The following is a 22,619-nucleotide window of genomic DNA, read 5'->3' as shown; positions in this document are numbered from 1 at the left end:
GAAGATCAGATTCTCCTACACAACCGATCACGACGTCACACCAAACTCATTACGGCTCACGATGGAGCTCACACCAAACACCAGCCCAAGGGAAGCCAATAGCCCGGGGGATACGCAGCAACGTGCTGGAGCCGCCAAATCAAAAGCCACCATTAGAGCATCTCTCGCTTGTGTACCCTGTCGATCAAAGCACGTCAAGTGTGACTCGGCTTTGCCAACCTGCCTAAGATGCCGCTTGGAGGAGAAGACCTGCTACTACGCAAAGTCTCGCCGAGGCATTCGGGATGCCAAGAAACGCAGCCTCATCAATGATCCTATCGCACCTCCTTCAGTCTCTCCGGACTCGCCAGTCTCCTTCCCATCTCCCGAGGTGGCGAGCTTCGATATTCCCATCCATGTAGTTGACAAGCTACCCTATGGATGGTCTCTAGCCAGGAGCTCTCATCTTCCTGACTTGAATACCGCGTCACCGACTTCGCTGCTCTTCGACCTTTACTTCACCAACTTTCACGATACCCATCCGTGGCTCCTGCCCAGACACCAACTTCTGAGTCGTATTCGATCCAATCCTGATCCTTTCCATTTCCTCACAAGCTGCATCACGTACGTGGGATCGCTCTACTCAAATGCTGTTTCATCAGAGGAACTTCGAGAGAAAGCATTCAGTCTCGCAAGTGGCAGCTTGCCGATGACTTGCTGGACAGTACAGGGCCTTCTCGTTCTCAGTGTTGCCGCTTTTGGAGAGGGTCGATTGGACTTATGCGCGGGGTGGATGGACGCTGCGACTCAGATGGCCCTCGATCTCGGCATGCAAGACAAGTCGTTTGCAGATGCCGCAGGTGATCCTTTCGTCGCAGAGAGCTCACGGAGGACCTACTGGGCACTATACTGGCAAGGCAACATGCGAGCAATGCGCGAGGACTCGCCAACCTTCATGTTGTCTGGTGTTGTCGCAACGACTGAACTGCCATGTGAAGAATGGGAATATCAGTCAGGGGTAAGTCACTATTACCACCAATCTGATATTAGTACTAACAAAGACCAGGAGATTCCACAACCGTTGTCTCTGAAGAAGTACAACGCAAGAGATCCTATGGATGAAAGGAGCTATTCGTCGTGGACGTATCTCATTGATCTGTGCCGGTTGAGCACAGAGTTGATACTCCCTATGCCAACACTGCCACTAGGACTTTTGACTGAAACCATCGATAGAGCCGACTCCAGATTGGTTAGTTGGCTCATCAACCTACCTAAATGGAAACAACAGTTGGTGGACTCGGGAGGTGCAGTCGACATGGTTCTGTTTCACGCAATGGCGTACGCCCATAGGTGAGTCTGCTTCGTCCATAAAGTATTCCAAGTCTCCGTGATACTAATCGAAAGACAGCCTGAGGATCAAGATGCAACTACCCATGGAAGCGTCGGGATTTGGCATTCGGGACCTGCTCACACTTGGCCCGCTCTTCAAAGCTCGTAACATGCCCTTCCCTCGGATGCCGCGATGCTCCAGCTCGTCTTATCCATGGCTCGAATGTTCAACCGCCCTACAGGCTGGCCTCGCAACTATTGGTCTCTTCAATTTCTCGCTCCCGCCGGCCCGATACAGCCCTGCGTGCATCATTGGATTACGAAGGGCCGCTCTCGCACTGCTCGATGCGAGAATGTACGGCGGATCAGATTCACCGGCTCTGCGTGAGAAGCTTGATCTCCTGCTCGGCGTACTCAAGGTTGCCGGAGAGATGTGGCCCATCGCAAAAAGCGTTGGCAATGAAGTCAGCGAAGTGTTGAGAGAGCTTAATGTGACCAGCAATCGTGACAGCGTCACTCAGCTGGATTCATGCATGGATGCTTTCATCACCGACATGTCAACCTCTGCGGTGGCTCCAGATTCTGACGTGTTTTCATTTCCTGAGCCAAGAACAGTGGAAGAGATGTTCAACTGGAGTACTGGAATCGCGAACATGGGATTGTGAGATGATGATGTCGATAGAATTATGAGCAAGGTACCGGTACCTGATTATCTCTCGGGGACGCTCTCAGTGAGGCCCAGATACACAGTAGTGAAATGACAAAAAATGATTGGTAGTCATCGGATTGTTCTAGAAAGGCTTGGTTTTCGTGTTTGGTTTCTACAGCGCTTAAATATCCCTGAGTTAATGACATAGTTTTCCCATTGTAATTCACGATAAGCCTCATTCATCTGCACCTGAGGATCATTCTGTCCTGGCTATAGACAGAGGCAAGACGCTACTGGCGCAACAGTTCAAGCAAAGCTTGTGGCACACACTCAGGGCGGATGTTCGTTGTGTGAATATTGTCGCATTGCGAGAAGCACATGCTTCTTCTCTTGGCCATGTGGGATGTCAATGTGCAGGTAACCTTATTTCGCCTTGTAAGGTGTGTCGTCAGGACGGGAGAGTTTGTCAGGGCGCTTGGAGTGACATCCTACGCTTTCCAACAGCGAACAGCGCCCATGCTTCTCAAACGCCCCACTACCCCGCGATGGACGGCCCTCTAGGTACGCCAGTGCCCCGCCACAGCGATAAGAGGGCCCTGGGTCTAAATTTCCAACCGCCTTCTTCGTGCCTCACCACGCCGCCTACTCGGATACGAGACTACAGCCTCTCGACACCAACAACAACCCGGACTTCCTTGGGATCGAAACGACTGCGGTATATACGCCTTGGTCGCTCATCAAGAAGATCACAACATGAGCTTCGCGATCGAGGTGCCCGGCGATGCCAACCCCCTCAGCCTGCAGGAGCTCTGCCGCGTTCTCGAATCCGCGACGTCGGCCGACTATGCGCGCAGACAGGCCGCTGGGCAACAACTGACATCATGGGAAACGGAGAAGGGATACTTCTCTTCCCTTCAGGTATGCAAATCCACCCTTTGTGTACGGTATGATCACGCAACGTACTGACGCGCCGTCTTTAGACCGTTTTCCTCGATAAGTCCCTTCCTCACGAGCTTCGATTCCTAGCCGTCATTCAGCTTAAGAACGGCATCGACAAGTACTGGCGCCTGCTCCCACACGTTAAGGGTGGACTGGATCCGGAAGAGAAGAATGTCGTTCGGCAACGCTTGTTCCAGGGCACGCTCGAAGAGGAGGAGACAGGACTGTCGCTGCACAACTCCCTCGTCACCGCTAAAGTCATTAGGATTGACTACCCGCAGCACTGGCCGGAAGCACTTTCGCAAATCATCGGACTGGTCAGGTCCTCAAAGAATGGCAACCAGCAGCATCTTTATGGTTCTCTCCAGATCCTCCTTCGCGTTGTGAAGGAGCTGGGCACCGCTCGCCTCAGAAGATCCCAAACCGCCCTCCAATCTGTCACCCCCGAAATGGTCTACTTGTTGGGGGAGATTTATACCGAAAAGTCAGCAGTCTGGGTTGATTATCTCACGAATGGTCGTGGCGAAGAGGATGCGGCCGATGCGGCTATGCTCAACAGTCTCATCTCTCTCAAGACAATTCGACGGTTGCTCGTGGTAGGCTATGAGGCTCCTCATAACGACAAGACAGTCGAGCAGTTTTGGACCGTGTCCCAAAATCACTTTGGACAATTTCTTGGCTTTGTGAGCCACGACTCCCCAGTTCCGGCACCCTATCAAGATACGGTAGGAAAGCACCTCTTGCAGTTTACAAAGCTGCATATCGACATGTCGGAGGCGCATCCCGCCAGTTTCGCCGTTCTACCGAACTCTTTACCCTTGGTCCACGCCTACTGGGATCTCGTTGCGAAGTTTGCTGAAGTCTTTGAAAAGTCAGGTGGCATTCGGCAGTCTTCCGGTGATTCGGGCCCGTCAGAGTCAAAGTCAAAGGTCGAGGGGCCCTTGCTTGAAAGACTGGCGCTAAGGGGCCTACTGCTTATGAGAGCGTGCTTGAGAATTGCATTCTATCCCAAGCAGACATTCAAGTTCCGGAGTGCGGAAGCTAAGAAGGACGAAAACGACGCTGTTGCGCTCATCAAGCAAGAGCTTCTCAAGGATGATTTCGTGGTCCAGATGGCAAACATCATCATCACACATCTCTTCGTCTTCAGGAAGGCCGATCTCGATGCATGGGAAGAAGACCCTGAGGAGTGGGAGCAACAGGAACAGAGTGAGGGCAACGCTTATGAGTGGGAAGTCCGCCCCTGCGCTGAGAAGCTCTTCCTTGACTTGCTTGTCAACTTTAAGGACCTCATGATACCACCTCTACTTTCTTACTTCCAAACCGCGTCAAACTCACAGTCAGATATCGCTACAAAGGAGGCAGTGTATACGGCTATGGGCTTGGCTGCACCCAACGTCATGAACGCTTTCGATTTTGACAGTCTCCTTGTCTCGACTGTTCTCCAAGATGTGCAGCAACAAGGGCCCCTGTATAAGGTTCTCCGCAGACGCATCGCGATCATGGTCAGTCAATGGGTTACGGTCAAGATTGCCGACAATAGTAGACCACTCATCTACGAAATGTTCCGCCACTTTCTCAATCCCGCGGACCCGAACAACGACATTGTCGTCAGAATCACAGCCGCGCGTCAGCTGCGGTGGATTGTGGACGAGCTTGCCTTCAGCGCAGAGGCTTTCCTGCCCTATGCAGCTGATGTGCTTAATGAGCTACTTCAGCTCATCCAAAATGTCGACGTGGACGAGACCAAGCTTGCCGTGCTGGAGTCCATGCGTATCTTGGTTACGAGACTAGAAAATTACGTCTCTCAGTTTGCAGACTTTATCATGTCAAGCCTCCCAAGCATTTGGGAAAACTCTGGAACAGAAGAGTACATGATTAAGCAAGCCATCATCGCCATCTTTGCCGCGCTGGTTATGTCCATGGGCAGCGACTCTCAGAGGTATCATCACCTGATGGTCCCGTTGCTGTCAGAAGCAGCCAAACCGGGCTCCGACCTACACACGTACCTGATCGACGAGGCATTGGAGCTATGGAACTCTGTTCTCATGCAAAGCAACCCGCCCTTATCCGCCGATATCATGAGCATCGCCGAATTATCACTTCCCCTGTTGGAGTATCAGACGGAGACTGCGGCCCAGGCATTGTCCGTGGTTGAATCCTACATCCTCCTTGGTACACAGGCCGTTATGGAGGATAGACTGCGGCGTCCGTTTTTGGTCGCTCTATCAGGCGTTCTCGACTCTAGAAGCCGAGAGCAGGTCAGACTCGGCACTGTGTGCATTGAGTACCTGATCCGGGCCGCCTCTGAGCTCGGCGGAACCCAGGTGATTATGCAGGATCTTCTCGAACTTGGTTTCTTGAAGAAGATCATGGAGGCTCTCCATGATGCTTGGGAGGCACACCAAACGACCGGACCGAACAGGAAGGTCAGCAAGCTCAATACGATAACAGAACGCGACTACTTCGCAATTCTCTCACGACTCCTTATTGCCGACCCGACACTCTTCGTCACCATGCTCACATCCTTCGGGCCACTGGAACAGGTCTGGTCCTGGCTCAGCGGCGAATGGTTCCTTCACCTCGATGGGCTGGACCATCTTCCTAGGCAGAAGTTGTCCCTCCTGGCCCTGGCGCGTCTGATGGAGCTCCCGCAGCCCATGCAAAACCTCACACTGAGCAAGTTGCAAGACTATTTCACGCTCTGGGTGGGCACCATTGCCGAGCTCCAGGACGGTACGATGGACGGCACCGACTCGCTCATCTGGGGTGAACTCGAGCCCACGGATTACGATACGCCCAAGAGCATCAAGGAGACGGAGTTTGGCGCCAAGGACCCCGTGCACACGATCAACGCCATGAGGTTCGTCAAGGAGAGGCTGCAAGATGTCGCCCAGCGCTCCGGTGGCGAACAACAGTTTGAGCAGGAGTGGGCAGTCAATGTGGACAAGGACATTTTGCAGAAGTTTTGGTCGTTGACCCAGATTACGGGCGCATAGGGAGCCAGTGCTGCAGTTGCTGCGTTTGCGTGAGCTGGTCGTTAGGACTGAGCTGTAATAGACGGGGAAACATGGGAATGATTATGATTCTATGATGAGGCGGTCAGATAGAGAGAGAAGTGCTCATGGCGCATCTCCTGGCAATGGCAAATGTGAATACAAGAACGATTTGAAGCCTAATGGCCGAAGCACCCGTTTAAATGGAACGAGGGGTTTATCAAATACTTGCATTGGTGGCATAAGCGACTAATCCAAAAGCTGATCTAGATATGCCTCGCTCTAATCGCCAAGAAAACGACACTCTCACAGCAACATTGTTCTACAACTTGCTTTGGCCGTCCTGCGGGATCTTAACAACGACCTTACCCCAGGTCCCCCGGCTCCCCAGAGCAATAAGCGCGTCCGGAATGCGCTCGAGCCCGACAAACTCCTCGTCAGTGAACTCTGTGCCGCGCAGCTTTCCCTCGGACACGAGCTTCATGATGCCCTTCCACACCTCGACGACGGTCTCCTTCTCCTTGACGGCGTACTGGCCCCAAAAGATGCCGACGAGGCTGATGTTCTTGAGGAGCACCTTGTTCATGGCCACCTTTTCAATCTTGCCCGCCGCGAAGCCGATGATGAGGATGCGGCCGTTCCAGGCCGTGCATTTGGTGCTGGCGTCGACCATGCCGACGGGGTCGTAGACGATGTCGACGCCGCGGCCGCCGGGCGTAAGGGCTTTTACTTGAGCGGGCCAGTCGGCCTCGCGGTAGTCGACGACGTGGTCCGCGCCAAAGGCCTTCGCGACGTCGAGCTTGCGCGGGGTGGAGGCCGTGGCGATGACGGTGGCGCCGAAGGCCTTTGCGACTTGTACGGCGGCGAGGCCAACGCCGCCGGCCGCGGCGTGGACGAGGACGATGTCGCCGGGCTTCACGCCGGCACGGACAACGAGGGCGCCGTAGGAGGTGGGCGCGGTGATGAAGAGGCCGGCGGCCTCGGTGTAGGACCAGCCGTCTGGGATGGGGAGGAGCTCCTTTTCGCGGGCGACGCACTGGGAGGCGAAGGCGCCCTGGGTGGCGCCGAAGACGCGGGCGCCGACGGGGTATTTTGCGTTTGAGGAGGGGGCTTTGAGGACGATGCCTGCGAATTCACAGCCCGATGTCCAGGGAAAGGCTGGGGTCTCTCGTTTTAGTATGTTATACTGATATATTGTACAGTGAGTTTGGGAAAGGAGGGGATGAACCCACGAGGTTGAGTCTGGTATTTTCCTTGGATTTGGAGAATGTCAAAAAAGTTGGCGGCCGTGGCGTGGACTTGGATGAGGTACTCGTCATCCTTCTTGGGGATGGGGTCTGGGAGATCCGTCACGCGGAGCTCCTTGGGTGACTTTTGGTTCATTAGATTGAGTGTTCGTTTGTGTGAGAGTCGTTCGTGAATGCTTATGATGCTCACCTTGACATATTCCTTGATCTGAATGCCGCGCATTGTGACAAATGGATGTTTACTGTGACTATCTGGCACTCTAGGTAGGCAAGGGACTAGATCTGAGACGAATTGAAGCCTAAGTGTGATGTAAAGCTGGACGAAGTTTGTACGTAAGAAACTCCTGCAAAAACCGGATGAGATGGAAGATGGCGATATTGAGTTTGTATGAATCTAAGATTGAGGATATGAGCTTTCGTTAGTCCCGAGCTTCTCTAGGTATTGCTACCCCGGACTGGGGGTCATGGAGACGCCGAGGAGGGGGGAGCCGAGGCAACGTCTGCGGCCCCTCGTTGGCTGAATTTGGGGCCTTTTCGGTGTGCGAATTCCGGGGATGTGGAGGAGGCTCGGTGAGCAGCAGAGAGACATGGCCCAAGCGCCTACATTAGAGTCCAAGATCTAAGTACCTACTCCGAGATGCAGATTAGAGGTTCTTTGGTAATCAGAGGGATGCAACCCAATGGCATCAGCTATTGTCGTCATGTTCGCTACAACTGTGGCGTGTCGATGGCCCTAGTTGATGAACTGCTTGAAATACCTAGGTAGTTGCTTATTCTCTGCGCATCTGATCGAGGTCGTATCTGTATCTGCGCTGTCCACACTCCGTACCCATGGACTACCTGAGTTGTCATCGACGACTTCACATTTGTGAACGTTCGATTGAATGAGGCTGCTCCTTTACTCGAGGGTAGGCACACTTCCAAAATTGACCACAAAACTTTCCCTTCAAGAGGGTAGGTATCCCAGCTCCAACCCCTTGTGGATGGAGGCCGCATTGCTCTCGCGCTATTTGATGCCGAGTTGTATCGCCATCGTGAATCAGAGGTAGAAGTCGATGGATGACAATGGAAGAGGTGACTGTGCGACCTGAGGCTACTTTTAAGTTGGGGTCGTCCAGGGTGGCCGGTCGCTTTCCGCGTGGGAATTGAGGGACGTGGAATTCAATACAGGTGATACTGGCAATGCGGCTTGGTCAATCATCGCGGGCGAGCATTGATCTCTTCCCCAATAGAATCATTCCTCTGCCCTAGATGTCAGAGATAGTAGAGTGCCAATGTAGTTCCTTCTGATCGTCTTGCGTCAAATGGAAGGCAACACGCCAGCAGCAGAGACGTCGACTTTGACGGCGCTGTCAAAAGTGACCTTCCATTAGCTGAGAACCCCCTGTAGGTATGTTGCACCTTCCGCTCCCACCGGCGTTAGCGCGCTGCGGCAAAAGGTGCCTAATTCGACCTGTTCCGTTCGGGAGGTACCTGCTAATGGGACGGACTGCCATCCTTGAGGTGAGCCCAGGCTGCCAGGACCACGAGTCACCACCTAAAGTATCGACGCCGCACAGCGACAGCACCTTCAGTGGGCACGGCCCAGCGCTAACCGTAGTTATCTTACTCTCCCGCTCCATTGCGTAAGGAAGGTATTGGATCCGTTCCGCCGCACCTCGTAGAACTGGCCCATGCTTGCTTCTGGGTACCTCATCGCCTCCAACTCAGTGCTGCTGCTGCTGGTTGCTGGCTGTTGCCCCTCCCCGACGCCATCATTGGAGCCCACCTACCGTCACCAACGACACAAACACCCAATCCTGCGCAGCTCCCCTCCGGCCACCTACCTTATTCCACCTGCCTAACTGACTTCCACCTTGCCCCAGCTTGGCCTCGCATTCGGTCGTCTTGTCCACATACTCCCAACAACTTCTTTCTTTCCCTCCGACATCTCACGCCTTTGCCTCTCCTCCACCCCTCCGAGCCATTCTCAGGCCTTCCAGAGACCAAGTCGTCGTCATATACTAGGTACACATCCAGACATTGCCTGACTACCAAGCACCTCCACCGATCGCGCCCACGCACCCGCACCCGCAACACACGAGGTCATGGCCGACAACGCAGAGGGCACCGCCGATGCCCAGGTCACCTTCAAGGTGAAGACGGGCCAGGATAGCAACCATACTATCACCATGTCTGAATCTGCCTCTGTACTCGACCTCAAGACCAAATTGGCCGGCGAAGATTTCGAGAACGTTCCCGTCGAGCGCCAGCGTCTTATCTACTCTGGTCGCGTAATGAAGAACGACGACACACTCGCCACCTACAAGATCAAGCCCAACAACACCATTCACATGGTCAAAAGCGCAGCCAGCAACCCAGCCCCCCAGCCCGCAGCTTCAGCCTCCACGCCTGCCGCGCCCGCCGTGCCTTCTAACATGGCTGCAGGCACTGCGAACAACATTCTCGCTGGCCTGACCGGAGCCAGATACGCCGGACACATCAACCTGCCCAGTCGCGAGACATTTGGAGCTGACGGAGGAGTAAGTTTCCTAGAGTGTCGCGGCGAGTCTTGCGTGGCATAAACTAATCTTACGTTTCCAGATGGGTGCCCCGCCATCCGACGACCAGTTGGCCCAGATGCTCTCCGATCCCTCCATGCTCCAGACCATGAACGCTGCCCTCGACAACCCCGACTTCATCAACTACATGATTCAGAGCAACCCACACCTGCGCAATGTCCCCAACGCACGAGAGATCATCCAGTCGCCATTCATGCGCCAGATGATGACCAACCCAGACATGCTTCGCAATGTCATGAGAATGCAGCGCAACATGGCCGGCGGAGGCGGCAACGCTGCCTTCCCTGCGCCTGGCGCCACCGACACGACTCCAGCGGAAGCTGCGGCTGCCGGCGGCAACACGGGTCAGCCCCCCAACCCATTCGGCTTCCCCGCGGGTTTTCCAGGCTTCGGCGGCGGCGCTGGTGGAATGGGCATGGAGGGACTTGGTGATCTCAGTGCGCTCTTTGGCCCTGGCAGTCCGTTTGCGCCTCAGCAACCCGGTGCTCAAGGTGCAGCTCCTGGTGCGGGTGCGGCGACTGGCGATAATGCCCAGACTACAGCTGGTGCCGGAGCTACTGGAACGACAGGCACCGCAGCGGGTGGACAGGGCGCAAACGCTACATCGAGTCCACCCCCGGCCAACCCCTTTGCTGCCCTGTTTGCTCCCCCTCCTTACGCAGCTCAGGGCCAAGCTCAGAGTCAAGGCCAAGGCCAGGCACCCGCAAACCCCTTGGGCGCCTCTCCCTTTGGTCAGATCAACCCAGAGATGATGCAGCAGATGATGAGCATGTGGGGTCTCGGTGCAGGCGGTGGTGCTGGTGGAGGCTCTCCGGCTCCCCCGGACAACCGTCCTCCTGAGGAGCGTTATGCCGAGCAACTGCGCCAGCTCAACGATATGGGCTTTTTTGACTTTGATAGGAATGTAGCTGCCCTTCGTCGCAGCGGTGGCAGCGTGCAAGGCGCTATTGAGCATCTTCTGAGTGGTTGATTAATGACTTGAGATGCATGACCGGGGAGGCAGAGGGAGAGAGAGTAGAGTAGTAGCAGGAAGCGTCTCAAGAGGACGCATGACTTAATGGCCTGTGAACAGGATACGGAGGAGAGTACATACCATACCTAGTTGTCACGCACTTTGGTTCTGGCAGTTTCCGAGGCGATATGGAAATTAACCAGGCATGATGTTTATGAAAGCTCACAACCCAATTTCTCGGATTCTCTCGTGACGAAAGACCATGTGAAGCCTTGTTATCAAGGAGTTAGAACCCTAGAGAGCGTTCATTAATATGGCCAATGATATTTGTTCAGGTCAAGCAAGCATCTTGTTTCGCGCATGATTTGAAAGTGGTGGCTTGATTGGATGGTCGTTCTCAAGCTCCGGCGCGATACGGCTTAGATCGGCCCCGGGTGACTGAGATGTACCGGCCCAGAAATCGCGGCGCCGTAGCGTCTACAGGCCAAGAAACTCGACTCACTACCAACCTCAAACCGTGGTTCATGGCTTGAGTCTATCAGCCTTCTTCCACAACAACGTGTTCGGATAAGGATAAGATGTAGCGAAAATGATTCAAGGAATCTTCTATGCTAGGTTCTTTCCCAAGGAGGGTATGTATTCTCTTTTGTTTTTGCAAGAGGCCACGATGCGCTCGCTCATTTCAGGCGCGCGGAAGGGGCCTCACTCGACCACACCTCACTCAAACTAACCACTACGATTTAGGTCCACACATCGTGGCCCAGTCGCCGCCGGGCTGCATCACCACGCCTTCGTCCCCCAGCGCCGGCACGTCGCCGGCCGCTATGAAGCCGCCGCTCATCGACTGGGAGGTGATGCAAGAGTACATTGTGCCGCGCAAGGCCTTTTTCAACCGGTACATGACGGTGCAGGACCCGGAGGGCAAGTACGCGGTGTTGGGGTTCCCCGTGCTGATCCCGCACCAAAAGTACCAGCGCAACGAGTTCATCTTCAACTTTGGGCTGGTGCTGGACGCCGACGCGGACTTGGCGCAGTATGAGCCCGTTGTGCGGCGGTTGGCGGTCACGTTCAAGGAGATGGAGAAGCAGAATGAGTACTTGAGCCAGGAGGGAAGCGGTGGAGGGGGAGGGGGAGCAGGAGCGGCTGGAATGAGGGAGAGGAGGCCGATTGAGAGTTTGTTGGAGATTGTCAAGGAGGATTTGAATAACTATGGCGAGTGCATGATTCCAGTTGGTAAGTCACATCCCTTTTTCTCCCTCCCCCGTTCTGCACATGGCCAATATCTTGAGACCAAAAACAACACTGACCGCGGATGGCCCAAAAAGACGACGCAAACACCATCAATATGAAGCTCTTCCCGCACCACGCCAGCCCGCCCCAGGTCCGCGGCTGGCACGTCCCCGTCGCCAAGATGAAGTTTGCTGAAATCGTCGACCAGACCTGGGACCTAACGATGCAAAAAGTCGTCGCGCACATTGACGGCGTAAACGACGTCCGCCGCATCGCCTGGCTCGCTGACGTCTCGCTCGACCTCGCCACGCTCGCCCTGCGCCACCTGCTCTACTACGACACCGTCCTGCTGCTCGACATGTTCTTCTTCGGCAGCTGCTACGCGCCCCGCCCAGGAATCCACGACTTCGTCGCGGACAGGGATGGGATCGTGGACGAGTGCGCGGCGTACGTGTGCATCCACGCCCGGCAGCGCGTGAGCAACTTCATGCTCATCAAGCTCATGACGAGCTTCTGTGTCGGGAAGAGCGTGATGGAGTGGCTGCGCGCACACCAGGAGGCCGGGTTCGACGTGCTGCGGTACGTGGACGTCAGGCGGCTGGTGCAGTTTGGCGTCATCAAGGGGTGCTTGTACCGCGTGCACAAGTACGTCGTGTCTAAGCAGTACCTCGCGGGCTTGGCGACGGGCCAGGCGCGGCCTAGGGCTGGCGGCGGGGGAGGGGACGCGCTGCAGGTGTATACGGACGGGTGTCACTCGTTTGATCAGATTATTACGGAGAAGAACCTTACGGATGGGGAGATTATGGAGAAGCTCAAGGCTTTGCCGGTGCCGAGCGGGGATTTGACTGTGTTTTATCGTTGAGAGTGTTTCTTTGGGAAGCGAAGATGTTGTCATGAGCATGGTGGTTTTACATTGTTCTAAGTTTTTGGTAGTGTACAGGTCATTGTACAGATATTTGCACATGGTATCGGGTGTGATACATCAAAACATTTCAGAGACGAGGACCGTGACAGCCTCCCCTTTACTCACGCGACTTGCCCTCCTCGAACGCTTGCTGCCGCTCGCTCTTCTTGGGGAACTTGATGTCCGGGTTATTCGCAACGGTGACCTCCTCCTCCTCGGCGGCCAGCTTCTCCTTGACCATCTGCTCCAGCTCGCGACGCGACAGCTTACGGCCCTCGGCCGCGGCGAGCTCCTTGAGCTGCTGCATCAGCACGCGCGTCTTGCCCTTGAAGGGTTCGCCCGGGTACGCCTTGCCGCTGTCCTGCCACTCCTTGTCGCTGACGACTTCGATGATGCGGACGTTGTGCTTGCCCTTGCGAATGATGAGCACACGGCCGTCAATGAGGAACTTGGGCACGTCCTGCGGGTACCAGAGCTTGACGGGTGTCCAGTCGAGGTTTCCCGGGACGAGACCGCGCATGTCCTTGCCGGGCGCGGCGGCGACGTAGGCGCCCTGGGCGCGGGCGATGCGGTGGCCCTCGCTGACGGAAGTGGCGAGACCTGCGGCGTAGAGGATGCGGGCGATGCCTTGGTTGTATATGAGGTTTTCGGGGAGCTGCATGTCCATCTTGGGCGCGTTGTTGAGGGTCGTCGGGTGGCCTTCCACGGCCTTGTAGGGGGCCACGGTGTTGTCCTGTCCCGCCGTCTCGGGTGAGGCGCCGGCGAATTGGGTGCCGGATCCCTTGCTGTACATAAACTGGTGTTGCTGCTGCTCCCTGATGGCGACGTCGGCGCCGTGGACGAGCGAGAGGACCTCGAAGGCGAGGGTGTGCTGCGCGACGCGCGCGGGCGGGTTCTTTGCGTGGTCGACCATGAGCTTCTCGATGTTGGCGGTGGGCAGGAAGGTGAAGAGCTTGAGGAGCCTCTCAACCTCGGTGTCGGACCGCCTGGCGAAGTAGCCGTAGAGGTCAAAGGCGCTCGTCATAAAGGGGTCGAGCCAGACGGCGTTGCCGGCGCTCTTACCAAACTTCGCGCCCGCGCTGTCTGTGAGAAGAGGTACCGTAAAGCCAATAGGATCGTCTCGCCAGGTCTCGGGCATGCGCATATTGGGGTTCTCCTCGGACGCGCGGATCGTCTTAACGGCCTCGATGCCCGTAACGATGTTTCCGAACTGATCTGAGCCTCCAATTTGCATCTGGACGCCGAGCTTAGAGTACAGGTGCCAAAAGTCCCATCCTTGCATCAAGGGGTAGGTGAATTCTGCGAGGGACATGCCGTCGCCCTTTTCCATCTTGTTCTTGACTCTAGACAGGGGGTCAGCAACTCTGTCGAAAAAGGGGTGGGGGGACTTCTCCCATGTGAAAACTCACGTATCGCGGCCGAGCATGGGCCCTATCCGCATGAAGCGGCCCAGTCTCTTCATAACATCGTACAATGGCAAACTCTGCCACCACATGTTGTTGTTCACGAGATGCCTCTTGGCCGCCCAGTCCGCCTCGTGGCCGTACTTCCGCCCCAGAGCTTCCACGTTTGCCCAAATCTTCTTCAGCTGGTAGTGGATCTTTGTAATGTTCATCGAGACCTCGCTGTTCGCCATGACCTCGCGCGTCTTCAATCGGTCCGTCGGGTCGCCTATCCTGCCCGTCGCGCCTCCGACAAGCGACACTGCGGTGTAACCGTTGAGGTACATCCAGAAAAGGGGCATAAATGGGAGCAAGTGGCCAACATGGAGAGACGCCGCCGTGGGATCGACGCCGACGTATGCGCCTATTCGTTTGGTCCGCAAAAGTTCTTTGACCTGTGGTGTGCGCCTTGATTTTGTTCAGTTCAGCAACATGATCTCGAGCAGCGACAGCAAAAGGGGGGGCATCTCGACTCACCCTGCGACGTCCTTGACGTAACCTCGCTCCTCAAACACATCCCAAATATTTTGAATCTCCCCCTGCTCAATCGCCGTAGCGCGTCTTGCCCACTCCTCCTCTCCTGTCTTGCGCTTCTCCACGACCTTTTGTGATACCCATCTCGCTTGATTTTGTCTGAAATGGGCTACTGGAAGTGCGGCGCATCGAACGCAAATGTTGCGCCGTAATTCGGGGAGGCGAGCCACCAATGTCGACGACATGATGAATAAGGTGTGATGTTGATTACAATGTCGATATTTATGAATGCATTGAAAAAAGAGCGGCAAGGGAAACTTCAGCACTGGACGGGAGTCTGAGGATGTTGAAAACCAACCCTGCCAGCTACTAGAATGACTGACACAGGCCAGCCAGAGCTGTCGCGCAACTGATCCCACTCCGAGCTCCAAAAATTTCCCTTATCGCATCGCCGATAAGACTCGTCGCGCATGTACGTTGGCCCGATGGCCGGCTCATGCCGACTTTCTTCGTCGACAGAAATCACGTGGAGCCATCGGGGTCTCATCAGCCAATCACAACCCTTCCAATGTCAGACGCCCGTCTTCGAGATCCGGAACCTGTGCCTACCCTCGGCTAAGTGGACATCATCGATTCCGGCACTCTGAGCCTAGCACTCCTTCTCAACTCCCAAGCCTCCAAACAACGACATCCCGCCTCCCTCCACCTGCGAATACCAATTGAACCGCCCGTGAACTACCAGCGATCACCATGGCATCGATTGTGCGACCTACTCTTCTCCGGCAAACCGCCACGGCGGCCCGTATGGCCCAGGTCACCCCGATCCGTTCCGCCTTCGTCAAGAACTCGTCAAGAGTCGCCGCCTTCCACACAACCGCCAAGAGGGATCTGTTGCCTGTCGGTCCTCGTACGTCGCAATCACCTTGCATGTTATACATTTACAATTGAAGCATGGCTAACCTATCACTGCAGAGGTCATTCAGGGTGGAGGTACGAAACCCCACGTGAAAGTCAAAACTTCGAAAAAACGCAAGACATCCTAACCCGTGATAACCTCTAGTGAACGACCCTGCCCCCGTCCCTCCCCCGAGTCCCGCCCACGGCTCCTACCACTGGAGCTTCGACCGTATCCTTGCTGCCGGCCTCGTCCCCATCACCATCGCCCCCTTCGCCGCCGGCTCCCTGAACCCGACGACCGACGCCGTCCTCTGCGCCATGATCCTCATCCACTCCCACACCGGCTTCCAGAACATCATCATCGACTACGTCCCCACCAAGCACTACCCCAAGTCGCGCAAGGCGACCATGTGGGGTCTCAACGTCGTCACTGCACTGGTCGGCCTGGGCCTGTACGAGTTCGAGACCAGTGACGTCGGTGTCACCGAGGCTGTCGCGCGTCTGTGGAAGGCTTAATTTGGGGGGAGACGGGAGAGAGGTGTCTTTTTGTCCTGTTTGACAGCAAATAAAAGGCTGGTCATCTGGGAATAATATCCGATTGAGGATGCGACAGGGGAGGCGGAGACGTCATGCTAGGATACCAGTACCAGAGAAATGGCGCTGAAGTCGGCTTACTGTATGTGATTGGGGGGCGCCAGGGTTTAGAATTGGGACGGCCAGTGTATAATCACCAGTCTAGGCAAAATTGTATTCTTTGTCAACGAAGCTGGTGCGGCAATTCTGCAAGTGAACTAAATGTGAGTGGGCTTTAGGACGACAGAGCTTAAATGTTTATCCGAGACAGATGAGGCGTTCGATCTCAGGCAGATCAAATCATTGCCATGCGGTGGGTAAGGGTGGAAGCAATCAACGGAGAAAATGGACTGAACAAGTAATCGCAATGACCACCTGCTAGAGATCAAGGTTTCTTGTGCAGATTTTGCATGTCTCAGCGAAATCTTTAGGAGTCTAATATCGTATCGAGGTGGAACTTTCATATATCGTCGCGAAAAGTCCCTGAGAAACAAGTTCAATGTTGAAATCACCAAACTCGGATCAAACATGCACTTGGTCAACGTTGAAGTATTTCAATAATTATCATTTTCAAGAAATTAATCATACGCTAAATCATATTCGGATCACATGTCTCGAACCAATACTTTCCATCCAGCAGCCGCACAATACACGGCCGTACTTACGCCACCCAGCCTACTCATCAATCCTCGTTTTTGTCTCGATCACATTTCTTCCCGAAGCACAATTCTCCTACACTCAAAGGGAGAAACTTGTGATTTCAGAACCTCCCATATGATCCATCTCAGGGGTCGGAGGTGGAAGGTTCTCAACCTTGGTGTTGATCCAGCACGACGCATACATGTTGACGCGATCAATGCAGGCTCCGTCCGTACGAGCTCCGACCCTCTTTGGCGAGAAGCCGTGGGCCTCAAAGACCTTGACGTACCAAGGGCTCAGCGCCGATGAGCGAAGCAGCACCCGGCCGCCCATCTTCAGGGCACGGTTGAGCTTGGTGATCTGCGCCGCCGCTGCCGGGGCGCCGGGGTCGAACCAGTCCATGCTGTCCATGATGACGGCGACGGTCAGCGTGCCGGGGGTGATGCGGTTGATGACCTCGTCAATCTCGTCCGTGTGGATGCGCAGGCCGTCAAAAGCGTTGGGGCGCGAGAGCTTGGCGTGGGCCTTTTCCGAGAGGTAGTCTGGGTGGCACCGCCTCGTGAAGTCGCCCGTCATGCAGACGTGGTAATACGGGTTGTTGGCGGCGATGTGCGTCTGCTCGGCCACGGGGTCCAGGGTGTCGACCATGTAGCGCCAGATGGCGTGAGAGCGGACCTTGCGGGCGGTCGGTGAGGGTCCCTTGACGGCCTCGCTCTCAGCGTGGTCGTTTTCGATCATGGCTAGCTGGTTCTTGGGGACGCCGAGGGCCGCCCAGAGGAAGCTCTCCTGGCTGACGACGAGCTTGCAGACGAGCTTGGACAGCAGGGCGGGGCGGATCTTGGTGCGCCAGACCTCGCGCTGCTCGTTGAGAGTCTTGGTAGACAGAAGCTCCTTGACGGCGGCGCGGCAGCCGAATACGCGTGAGATCCAGCGGAAGACGCGGATGGCGTGGCGGGAGCCGCCAGTGTCGTAGAGACCATAGCCCTTTGTGTTGGTGAAGACGTGGACATTGTTGAGCCAGTACTGGAATGCGCGGCTGGAGAGGTGGGGGGAGAGCTTGTTCAGGAGCAGCGAGCGGAAGTCCGGGTGCTTTCCCTCACCGAACAGCTTCCAGAAGTCCTCGTAGGGAAGAGCAGTATAAGAGGCAACCTTGAGCTCGAGGAGATGGTTCTGGGTAGGGTTCAAGTCGACAGCGTGGATTCTGGCAGGGCTCTGCATTGCGTAGGAGAGGATGTTGTCGCCGGCGCTGGTGATTGCCAGGACCACGTCGTCAGAGCCGAGCTTCAGAAGGTGCTCGTCCACTCTCGAGTCTTCCCATGTAAACGCGTAGATGTACTCGTCGTTGAACTGAGTGTGTTTCTGAAGCTGATCGTCGTAGTAGATGCGCCAGTGGTGGTTCTGGTAGAAGAAAGAAGGCAGCGGTAGGCTCGCGGACAGGTTTTGGATGGCTGCCATGAAAGCCTTGGAACGAATCTCGGGGGCTGATCGATCAATGGCGCGGGTGAGAGCATCGCCCGCGTTCGCAGGCAACAGGTATGGTGATTCTGTAGCAAGGGCATCGATCTTCTCGATGATCTCATGCGGCAGACTGGTAGCAGAAAAGGGCTTCTTGTGGCATCCAACCCAGATGTAGTATGGAATGTGGCCGAGACTGTAGTTACGAGTGTTGATGTTCAGGACACTGCCAAACTTGTACTCGAGATAGTCGCGGCGGCTAGCCTCGAGGCCAACGCGGTCAAGGTCGAACCAAGCGCGCCAAAAGGTCCTAAAGAACCAGTTGACGTGACGCCCAACCAGTCCACCAGTGAAGTTGCGGAAGGAGAAGTCGGTCTTGGACTGGACGTAGAAGTCAATTACTCCCATGACGCCATCTGGAGACAGAAGCGATGTAAGAGATTCGATAACGGAGTAGTAGTCGGGCTGTTGGGTAGATGGTCAGTTATAGTGATTTCAAAGGAGACTTCTTTGGATAACTAACGATCATAGACAAGCTGTAAGACATGGTGATGAGATCCGCACCGCCGTGCTCAGCACGCTTCTGAGAGAAGTAGCTTAGGACAGGTGAGCGAGGAGGGACGCGATTACTTGGGAGATCATTTTCATAATCTTCCAGTCGGAACTTCCTCGCGTCCTCACAAACAACCTTAACATTGTTCCAGCCAAGGCGTTTGAAGCGCTGTCGGGCGACCTCGCATAGAGACGGGGAGAAGTCCACGAGGTAGACGCTTGTGAAGAATTCGGGCACATTGACAAAGCTAGACATAGCCTCAATGTTCCATCCTGTTCCTCCACCAACCTATTCATTGTCAGTCGAGCGTCGAAAGACGTGGTGTGGATGCTCAGACGACTTACATCAACCCATACTCGCTTAGCCTTGTTGCCCTTTTTGGGGCCTTTGGCCTTCAGCTGTGCTGCAACGAGCGCAAGCATGTCCTCTCTGCCTTGCAGGAGGACCTTCCTGGTAGCATCATATGCGCCGGCTTGCTTGTTGTAGAAGCTCTCTAGGGCATCCTGCTGGTTGCCCTTCTTGTCGCCATTGTGCGGCTTGATGAAGCAGGAGTAAAAGAAGAGCAGGAAAGACTTGAAGAGCCCGGGTGCCTCCAGGCTTTCCGCATCATTCTTTGAAAGAAGCTTGGAAAAGAGCAAGCCGCTGAGGGCTACTGCACTTAGTCCAGCAAAGGTAGTCTTGAGATCAAGGTCGAGGGGCAAAATGTTACCACCAAGAGAAGCCATGGTATTCTCTCATTGCTCGGGGCTAAGTGAAGGATGCGTTGAAGCTGTTTGGAGACTCTTGGCAAATTGAATTGTTGAAGAAACCGTATACGTTGAAGAAGGAGAGCAATAGGCAGCATCTTCCGCTTAGAAAAAGGACAGCAGCGCTATATAGACTTCTACACAAAACAGCTGCGTTATATTCCGATGGTCGCTCGGCCGGACATCTTGTACGATGTACATTAGATAGCGTTAGACAATATGCTGGAGATTGAGGTAGCATCTACGTGAGTTGTTCTCAAAGCGTGCAACGAAACGCTGATACCATAACCGCAGTGTTCAGGAGAAGATCGTGGTTGAGGCCTAGGACCCTGAAAGAGGGAGAACCCCACCATGAGCTTCTCAATTGAGCCAACCCCGCCAGCTCGTTGTCGAGCTCCTAGCGCGGCCGCGTGGGTGAGGTAAAACACGGGTTGTCCATGCCAGCGCCTGTGGGCCAAGTCGTGTCGACCAATGGCCAGAGCACATGGGCAAACCATCTGGACATCAGCCTCTTGTGCTCATAGAATGGAATTCGCCAGAGCCAACACGCCTGCGCCAATCCTCTGTTAGTTTAATGGCACGGGAGGTTGCGAGACATATCAGTCCTTTTGCTTCCGTTCCCATGGGGTATTGGGTCGGTAATGCGTGGGGACAATGACATCGCCTTTACCTTGAACTCCCATGCATTCATTGCCTGTGACGAAGGCTTTAGTGTTCTCATCAGCGGACATGACACCTAGAAGCCAATTACTTGAGAAGTCAGCTAATTAGATGTCATTTCGACTCTGTTCAAAGTTCGAGGAGGTTCATGTTCATGACGAATTTCTGGAATCAAGTTAAGCGAGTGATTACTCTGTGAGTATCACAATGTGGATGATTTCAGTGAACAAGGCTCGTGCGAATGAATGCTAGCTTTCCAGACTGGCTCCGAAGCCACTCAATCGATGCACGACAGATCGTCCGTTCGAACCAAACTAGGAAACTACTTGTTCTCATGCATAAATCAGAACGTAGTGTGTCGGTATGTGCAGACCACAGATTGTCTGGGGTTGGGTGAGTACCATGCGATGCCAATGAGAGAAGCGCCCCAGAGCACATGGCTCCATCGACCACCCCTCAGGGGCTCATAGACATCCTCATCCCGCGAGAATCCCTAATCTCTTGTGGAGATTCATGCTACTTTGATAATCATCCAAAGGGTATTGAGAGAGGAGTTTGAGTTCCGCCCTTGGGCACTACCGACTCAACCAGACGTGATAGCCGGTTTTCCTTAAGCCATCTACGAACGCGTAGCCACGCCGGCCATTGTTGGCTTGTTTTTGCACTCGCGAGAAGCGCTTGATGTTCCTCATACTGATGTGTAGCAACCCTGCCATGGGCCTCAATTCCGTCTGCTCCGTCGCTCGTAACCCGGGTCATTGTCGGCCCATGGGGAGGTCTCTGGCCGAAATAATACCGCCCGTGGCAGTACTTCCGATGTTGACATTCGTGACCAAATAAGCCAAAAGTGTAATGAGAAGCTTTGATGATTTTTCTTGGCAGATAGATTGAATAAGCATCAGCAATTACCAATGTACAACTTTTGCCCTTGGAAGTGAGAGAGAACTGTGAAGTTGGGGCTGCTCTTTTGCTTTTCCCAGGCCTGGTGAGATGCACTGTCTAAATCGCCATATAGGTCTGTATCGCACAGTATACTCAATGCACTTTCGCTTCTTGGGAACAATAGGATCTCATCTAGCAGCATTAGAACACGTACAGAAGGTCACGGTGGTGTTAATTCGGTTATCAAAGGATCCGAATCTAGACTTACTGGCTTAGGAGACTTTATGACGTACGCATACCTAGATGTACTTATCGTACTTTGGTGAACGGGGTCTATCACACCTAGAAGTGGTGCTTTTCGGGGTAGTCTGCTTGCAAGACCATGGAGCGTCATAACCATGGCCCGAGACATAGAACGAGAACGAATTTAGATCCAGTTTTACTTCCATGAGAAGACGTTTGAAGGACGAACGAGGATGAACTTCTCGGCAAAATTGGAGTCCTTCACCAGGTTTGTCCACGGGCTGCATTATTAGAGAAAGTAAGATCTGAGAGACGCCGTCTCTTCGAACAGACTACCTTCATTGATAAACTTGCCTCAAGGTAGATTAGGTAGTCCTGATTGATAAATGGACCATATGCAAGTAAGCAAGGCAAACATAGTTCTCCCATTTGGTTGATCATCCTACCCATCGAGATCGTCAAACTTCTTAGATAGGGAACCATGTCCGTGTGCAGGAGCCTTCTTTCCTGTAAACCTGGCCGTGTTTGCCCTCGTATTCACGCTTTTCTCAAGCTTATCTCACGTTCCATCGTAATCAAATCACCGCTCTAGCCACTTCCTTTGATTTTGGTGGTCGATGACGGCATAGTATGATATCAGCATTGTTGCCTACCTGTGATCATTTGTTTATGTGTTCTGGTGTTATGAGAGAGTATAGCATTTCACTACAAGCTCCGGGAGTAACGGTGACTAAGATAATACTGTTAAGAGAGAATTCAACCTACCTCACATAGATGGCAAGACGAGGAGTCACGTCATGGCCGTAGACCAATACTTTATTAACCTAAGGAAGAGGGTATCTAGATCTTGATCCTTTTGATGGGATGCAAGATGCCGGTTTCGTGAGATGGCAGTTGATGGAGTCAAGTCACTAAAGCTTACCTGGTCCTGGTGCTTTCCTTAGGTAAGGTACCCGGTTCACAGAGGCACTTCCCATTTTGGCGCTGACGGAGCACTTTCCACATGTACCTTCCCCCAGACTTCCGCGGCTAACCCCAGGGTGCGTGCAACAGGCGAGCTCGGGCGATTCGACCCATACTTCCGCGACCGGTGACCAATCCAGTAAGCAGGTTAGGCGTACCTTACCGATACAGGGCGGCGCGATCTCGAGCGCCATTCAGTTGACACTTGACATCAAAGGCCCAACCTTCACTTTGACATATCAGATCCATCTCAACCCTCGACAAGGACGACGCGCAAGATCCGACATCATCAAAAGCCATCCCAAA

At 54.3% G+C, this 22,619-nt stretch overlaps 8 protein-coding genes across 8 annotated transcripts; 5 read left to right on the top strand and 3 right to left on the bottom strand.

Annotated features, from left to right (window-relative positions):
* Nucleotides 1-61: 61 nt before the first annotated feature.
* On the top strand, nucleotides 62-1,973 carry BDZ83DRAFT_714829 (uncharacterized protein; the record flags this gene model as incomplete). Its single annotated transcript, XM_060511674.1, has 3 exons — nucleotides 62-997; nucleotides 1,046-1,329; nucleotides 1,388-1,973. 3 exons carry the CDS (start codon nucleotides 62-64, stop codon nucleotides 1,971-1,973), a joined length of 1,806 nt encoding a protein of 601 aa, XP_060371905.1.
* Nucleotides 1,974-2,710: 737 nt separating this feature from the next.
* On the top strand, nucleotides 2,711-6,090 carry BDZ83DRAFT_759501 (importin-beta domain-containing protein; the record flags this gene model as incomplete). Its single annotated transcript, XM_060515143.1, has 2 exons — nucleotides 2,711-2,875; nucleotides 2,938-6,090. The coding sequence occupies 2 exons, from the start codon at nucleotides 2,711-2,713 to the stop codon at nucleotides 5,893-5,895; spliced, it is 3,123 nt and encodes a 1,040-aa protein (XP_060371904.1). The 3' UTR covers nucleotides 5,896-6,090.
* Nucleotides 6,091-6,214: 124 nt separating this feature from the next.
* On the bottom strand, nucleotides 6,215-7,362 carry BDZ83DRAFT_714827 (zinc-binding dehydrogenase; the record flags this gene model as incomplete). Its single annotated transcript, XM_060511673.1, has 3 exons — nucleotides 6,215-7,050; nucleotides 7,125-7,263; nucleotides 7,330-7,362. 3 exons carry the CDS (start codon nucleotides 7,360-7,362, stop codon nucleotides 6,215-6,217), a joined length of 1,008 nt encoding a protein of 335 aa, XP_060371903.1.
* A 1,743-nt stretch (nucleotides 7,363-9,105) lies between these two features.
* BDZ83DRAFT_6842 (uncharacterized protein) lies at nucleotides 9,106-11,036 on the top strand. Its single transcript, XM_060511237.1, has 2 exons — nucleotides 9,106-9,661; nucleotides 9,723-11,036. Exons 1-2 carry the CDS (start codon nucleotides 9,227-9,229, stop codon nucleotides 10,668-10,670), a joined length of 1,383 nt encoding a protein of 460 aa, XP_060371902.1. The 5' UTR covers nucleotides 9,106-9,226; the 3' UTR covers nucleotides 10,671-11,036.
* A 39-nt stretch (nucleotides 11,037-11,075) lies between these two features.
* On the top strand, nucleotides 11,076-12,766 carry BDZ83DRAFT_596932 (nitrogen permease regulator 2). The gene is made up of 3 exons (XM_060506876.1): nucleotides 11,076-11,284; nucleotides 11,397-11,885; nucleotides 11,978-12,766. Exons 1-3 carry the CDS (start codon nucleotides 11,242-11,244, stop codon nucleotides 12,742-12,744), a joined length of 1,299 nt encoding a protein of 432 aa, XP_060371901.1. The 5' UTR covers nucleotides 11,076-11,241; the 3' UTR covers nucleotides 12,745-12,766.
* On the bottom strand, nucleotides 12,767-15,142 carry BDZ83DRAFT_687187 (tRNA synthetase class I). The gene is made up of 3 exons (XM_060511277.1): nucleotides 14,706-15,142; nucleotides 14,196-14,636; nucleotides 12,767-14,129 (listed from the first exon to the last, which is right to left on the bottom strand). The coding sequence occupies exons 1-3, from the start codon at nucleotides 14,945-14,947 to the stop codon at nucleotides 12,905-12,907; spliced, it is 1,908 nt and encodes a 635-aa protein (XP_060371900.1). The 5' UTR covers nucleotides 14,948-15,142; the 3' UTR covers nucleotides 12,767-12,904.
* A 310-nt stretch (nucleotides 15,143-15,452) lies between these two features.
* Nucleotides 15,453-16,115, top strand: BDZ83DRAFT_645813 (CybS protein; the record flags this gene model as incomplete). Its single annotated transcript, XM_060509888.1, has 3 exons — nucleotides 15,453-15,609; nucleotides 15,675-15,692; nucleotides 15,763-16,115. The coding sequence occupies 3 exons, from the start codon at nucleotides 15,453-15,455 to the stop codon at nucleotides 16,113-16,115; spliced, it is 528 nt and encodes a 175-aa protein (XP_060371899.1).
* A 602-nt stretch (nucleotides 16,116-16,717) lies between these two features.
* Nucleotides 16,718-19,865, bottom strand: BDZ83DRAFT_596926 (uncharacterized protein). The gene is made up of 3 exons (XM_060506875.1): nucleotides 19,164-19,865; nucleotides 18,790-19,107; nucleotides 16,718-18,731 (listed from the first exon to the last, which is right to left on the bottom strand). The coding sequence occupies exons 1-3, from the start codon at nucleotides 19,542-19,544 to the stop codon at nucleotides 16,911-16,913; spliced, it is 2,520 nt and encodes an 839-aa protein (XP_060371898.1). The 5' UTR covers nucleotides 19,545-19,865; the 3' UTR covers nucleotides 16,718-16,910.
* Between the last annotated feature and the right edge of the window lie 2,754 nt (nucleotides 19,866-22,619).

This window comes from Colletotrichum acutatum (assembly GCF_030867785.1).
Source record: "Colletotrichum acutatum strain CBS 112980 chromosome Unknown BDZ83scaffold_1, whole genome shotgun sequence".
Taxonomy (NCBI): domain Eukaryota; kingdom Fungi; phylum Ascomycota; class Sordariomycetes; order Glomerellales; family Glomerellaceae; genus Colletotrichum; species Colletotrichum acutatum.
The sequence above is the reverse complement of the archived record's forward strand: the minus strand, read 5'-3'. Positions and strand labels throughout refer to the sequence as shown.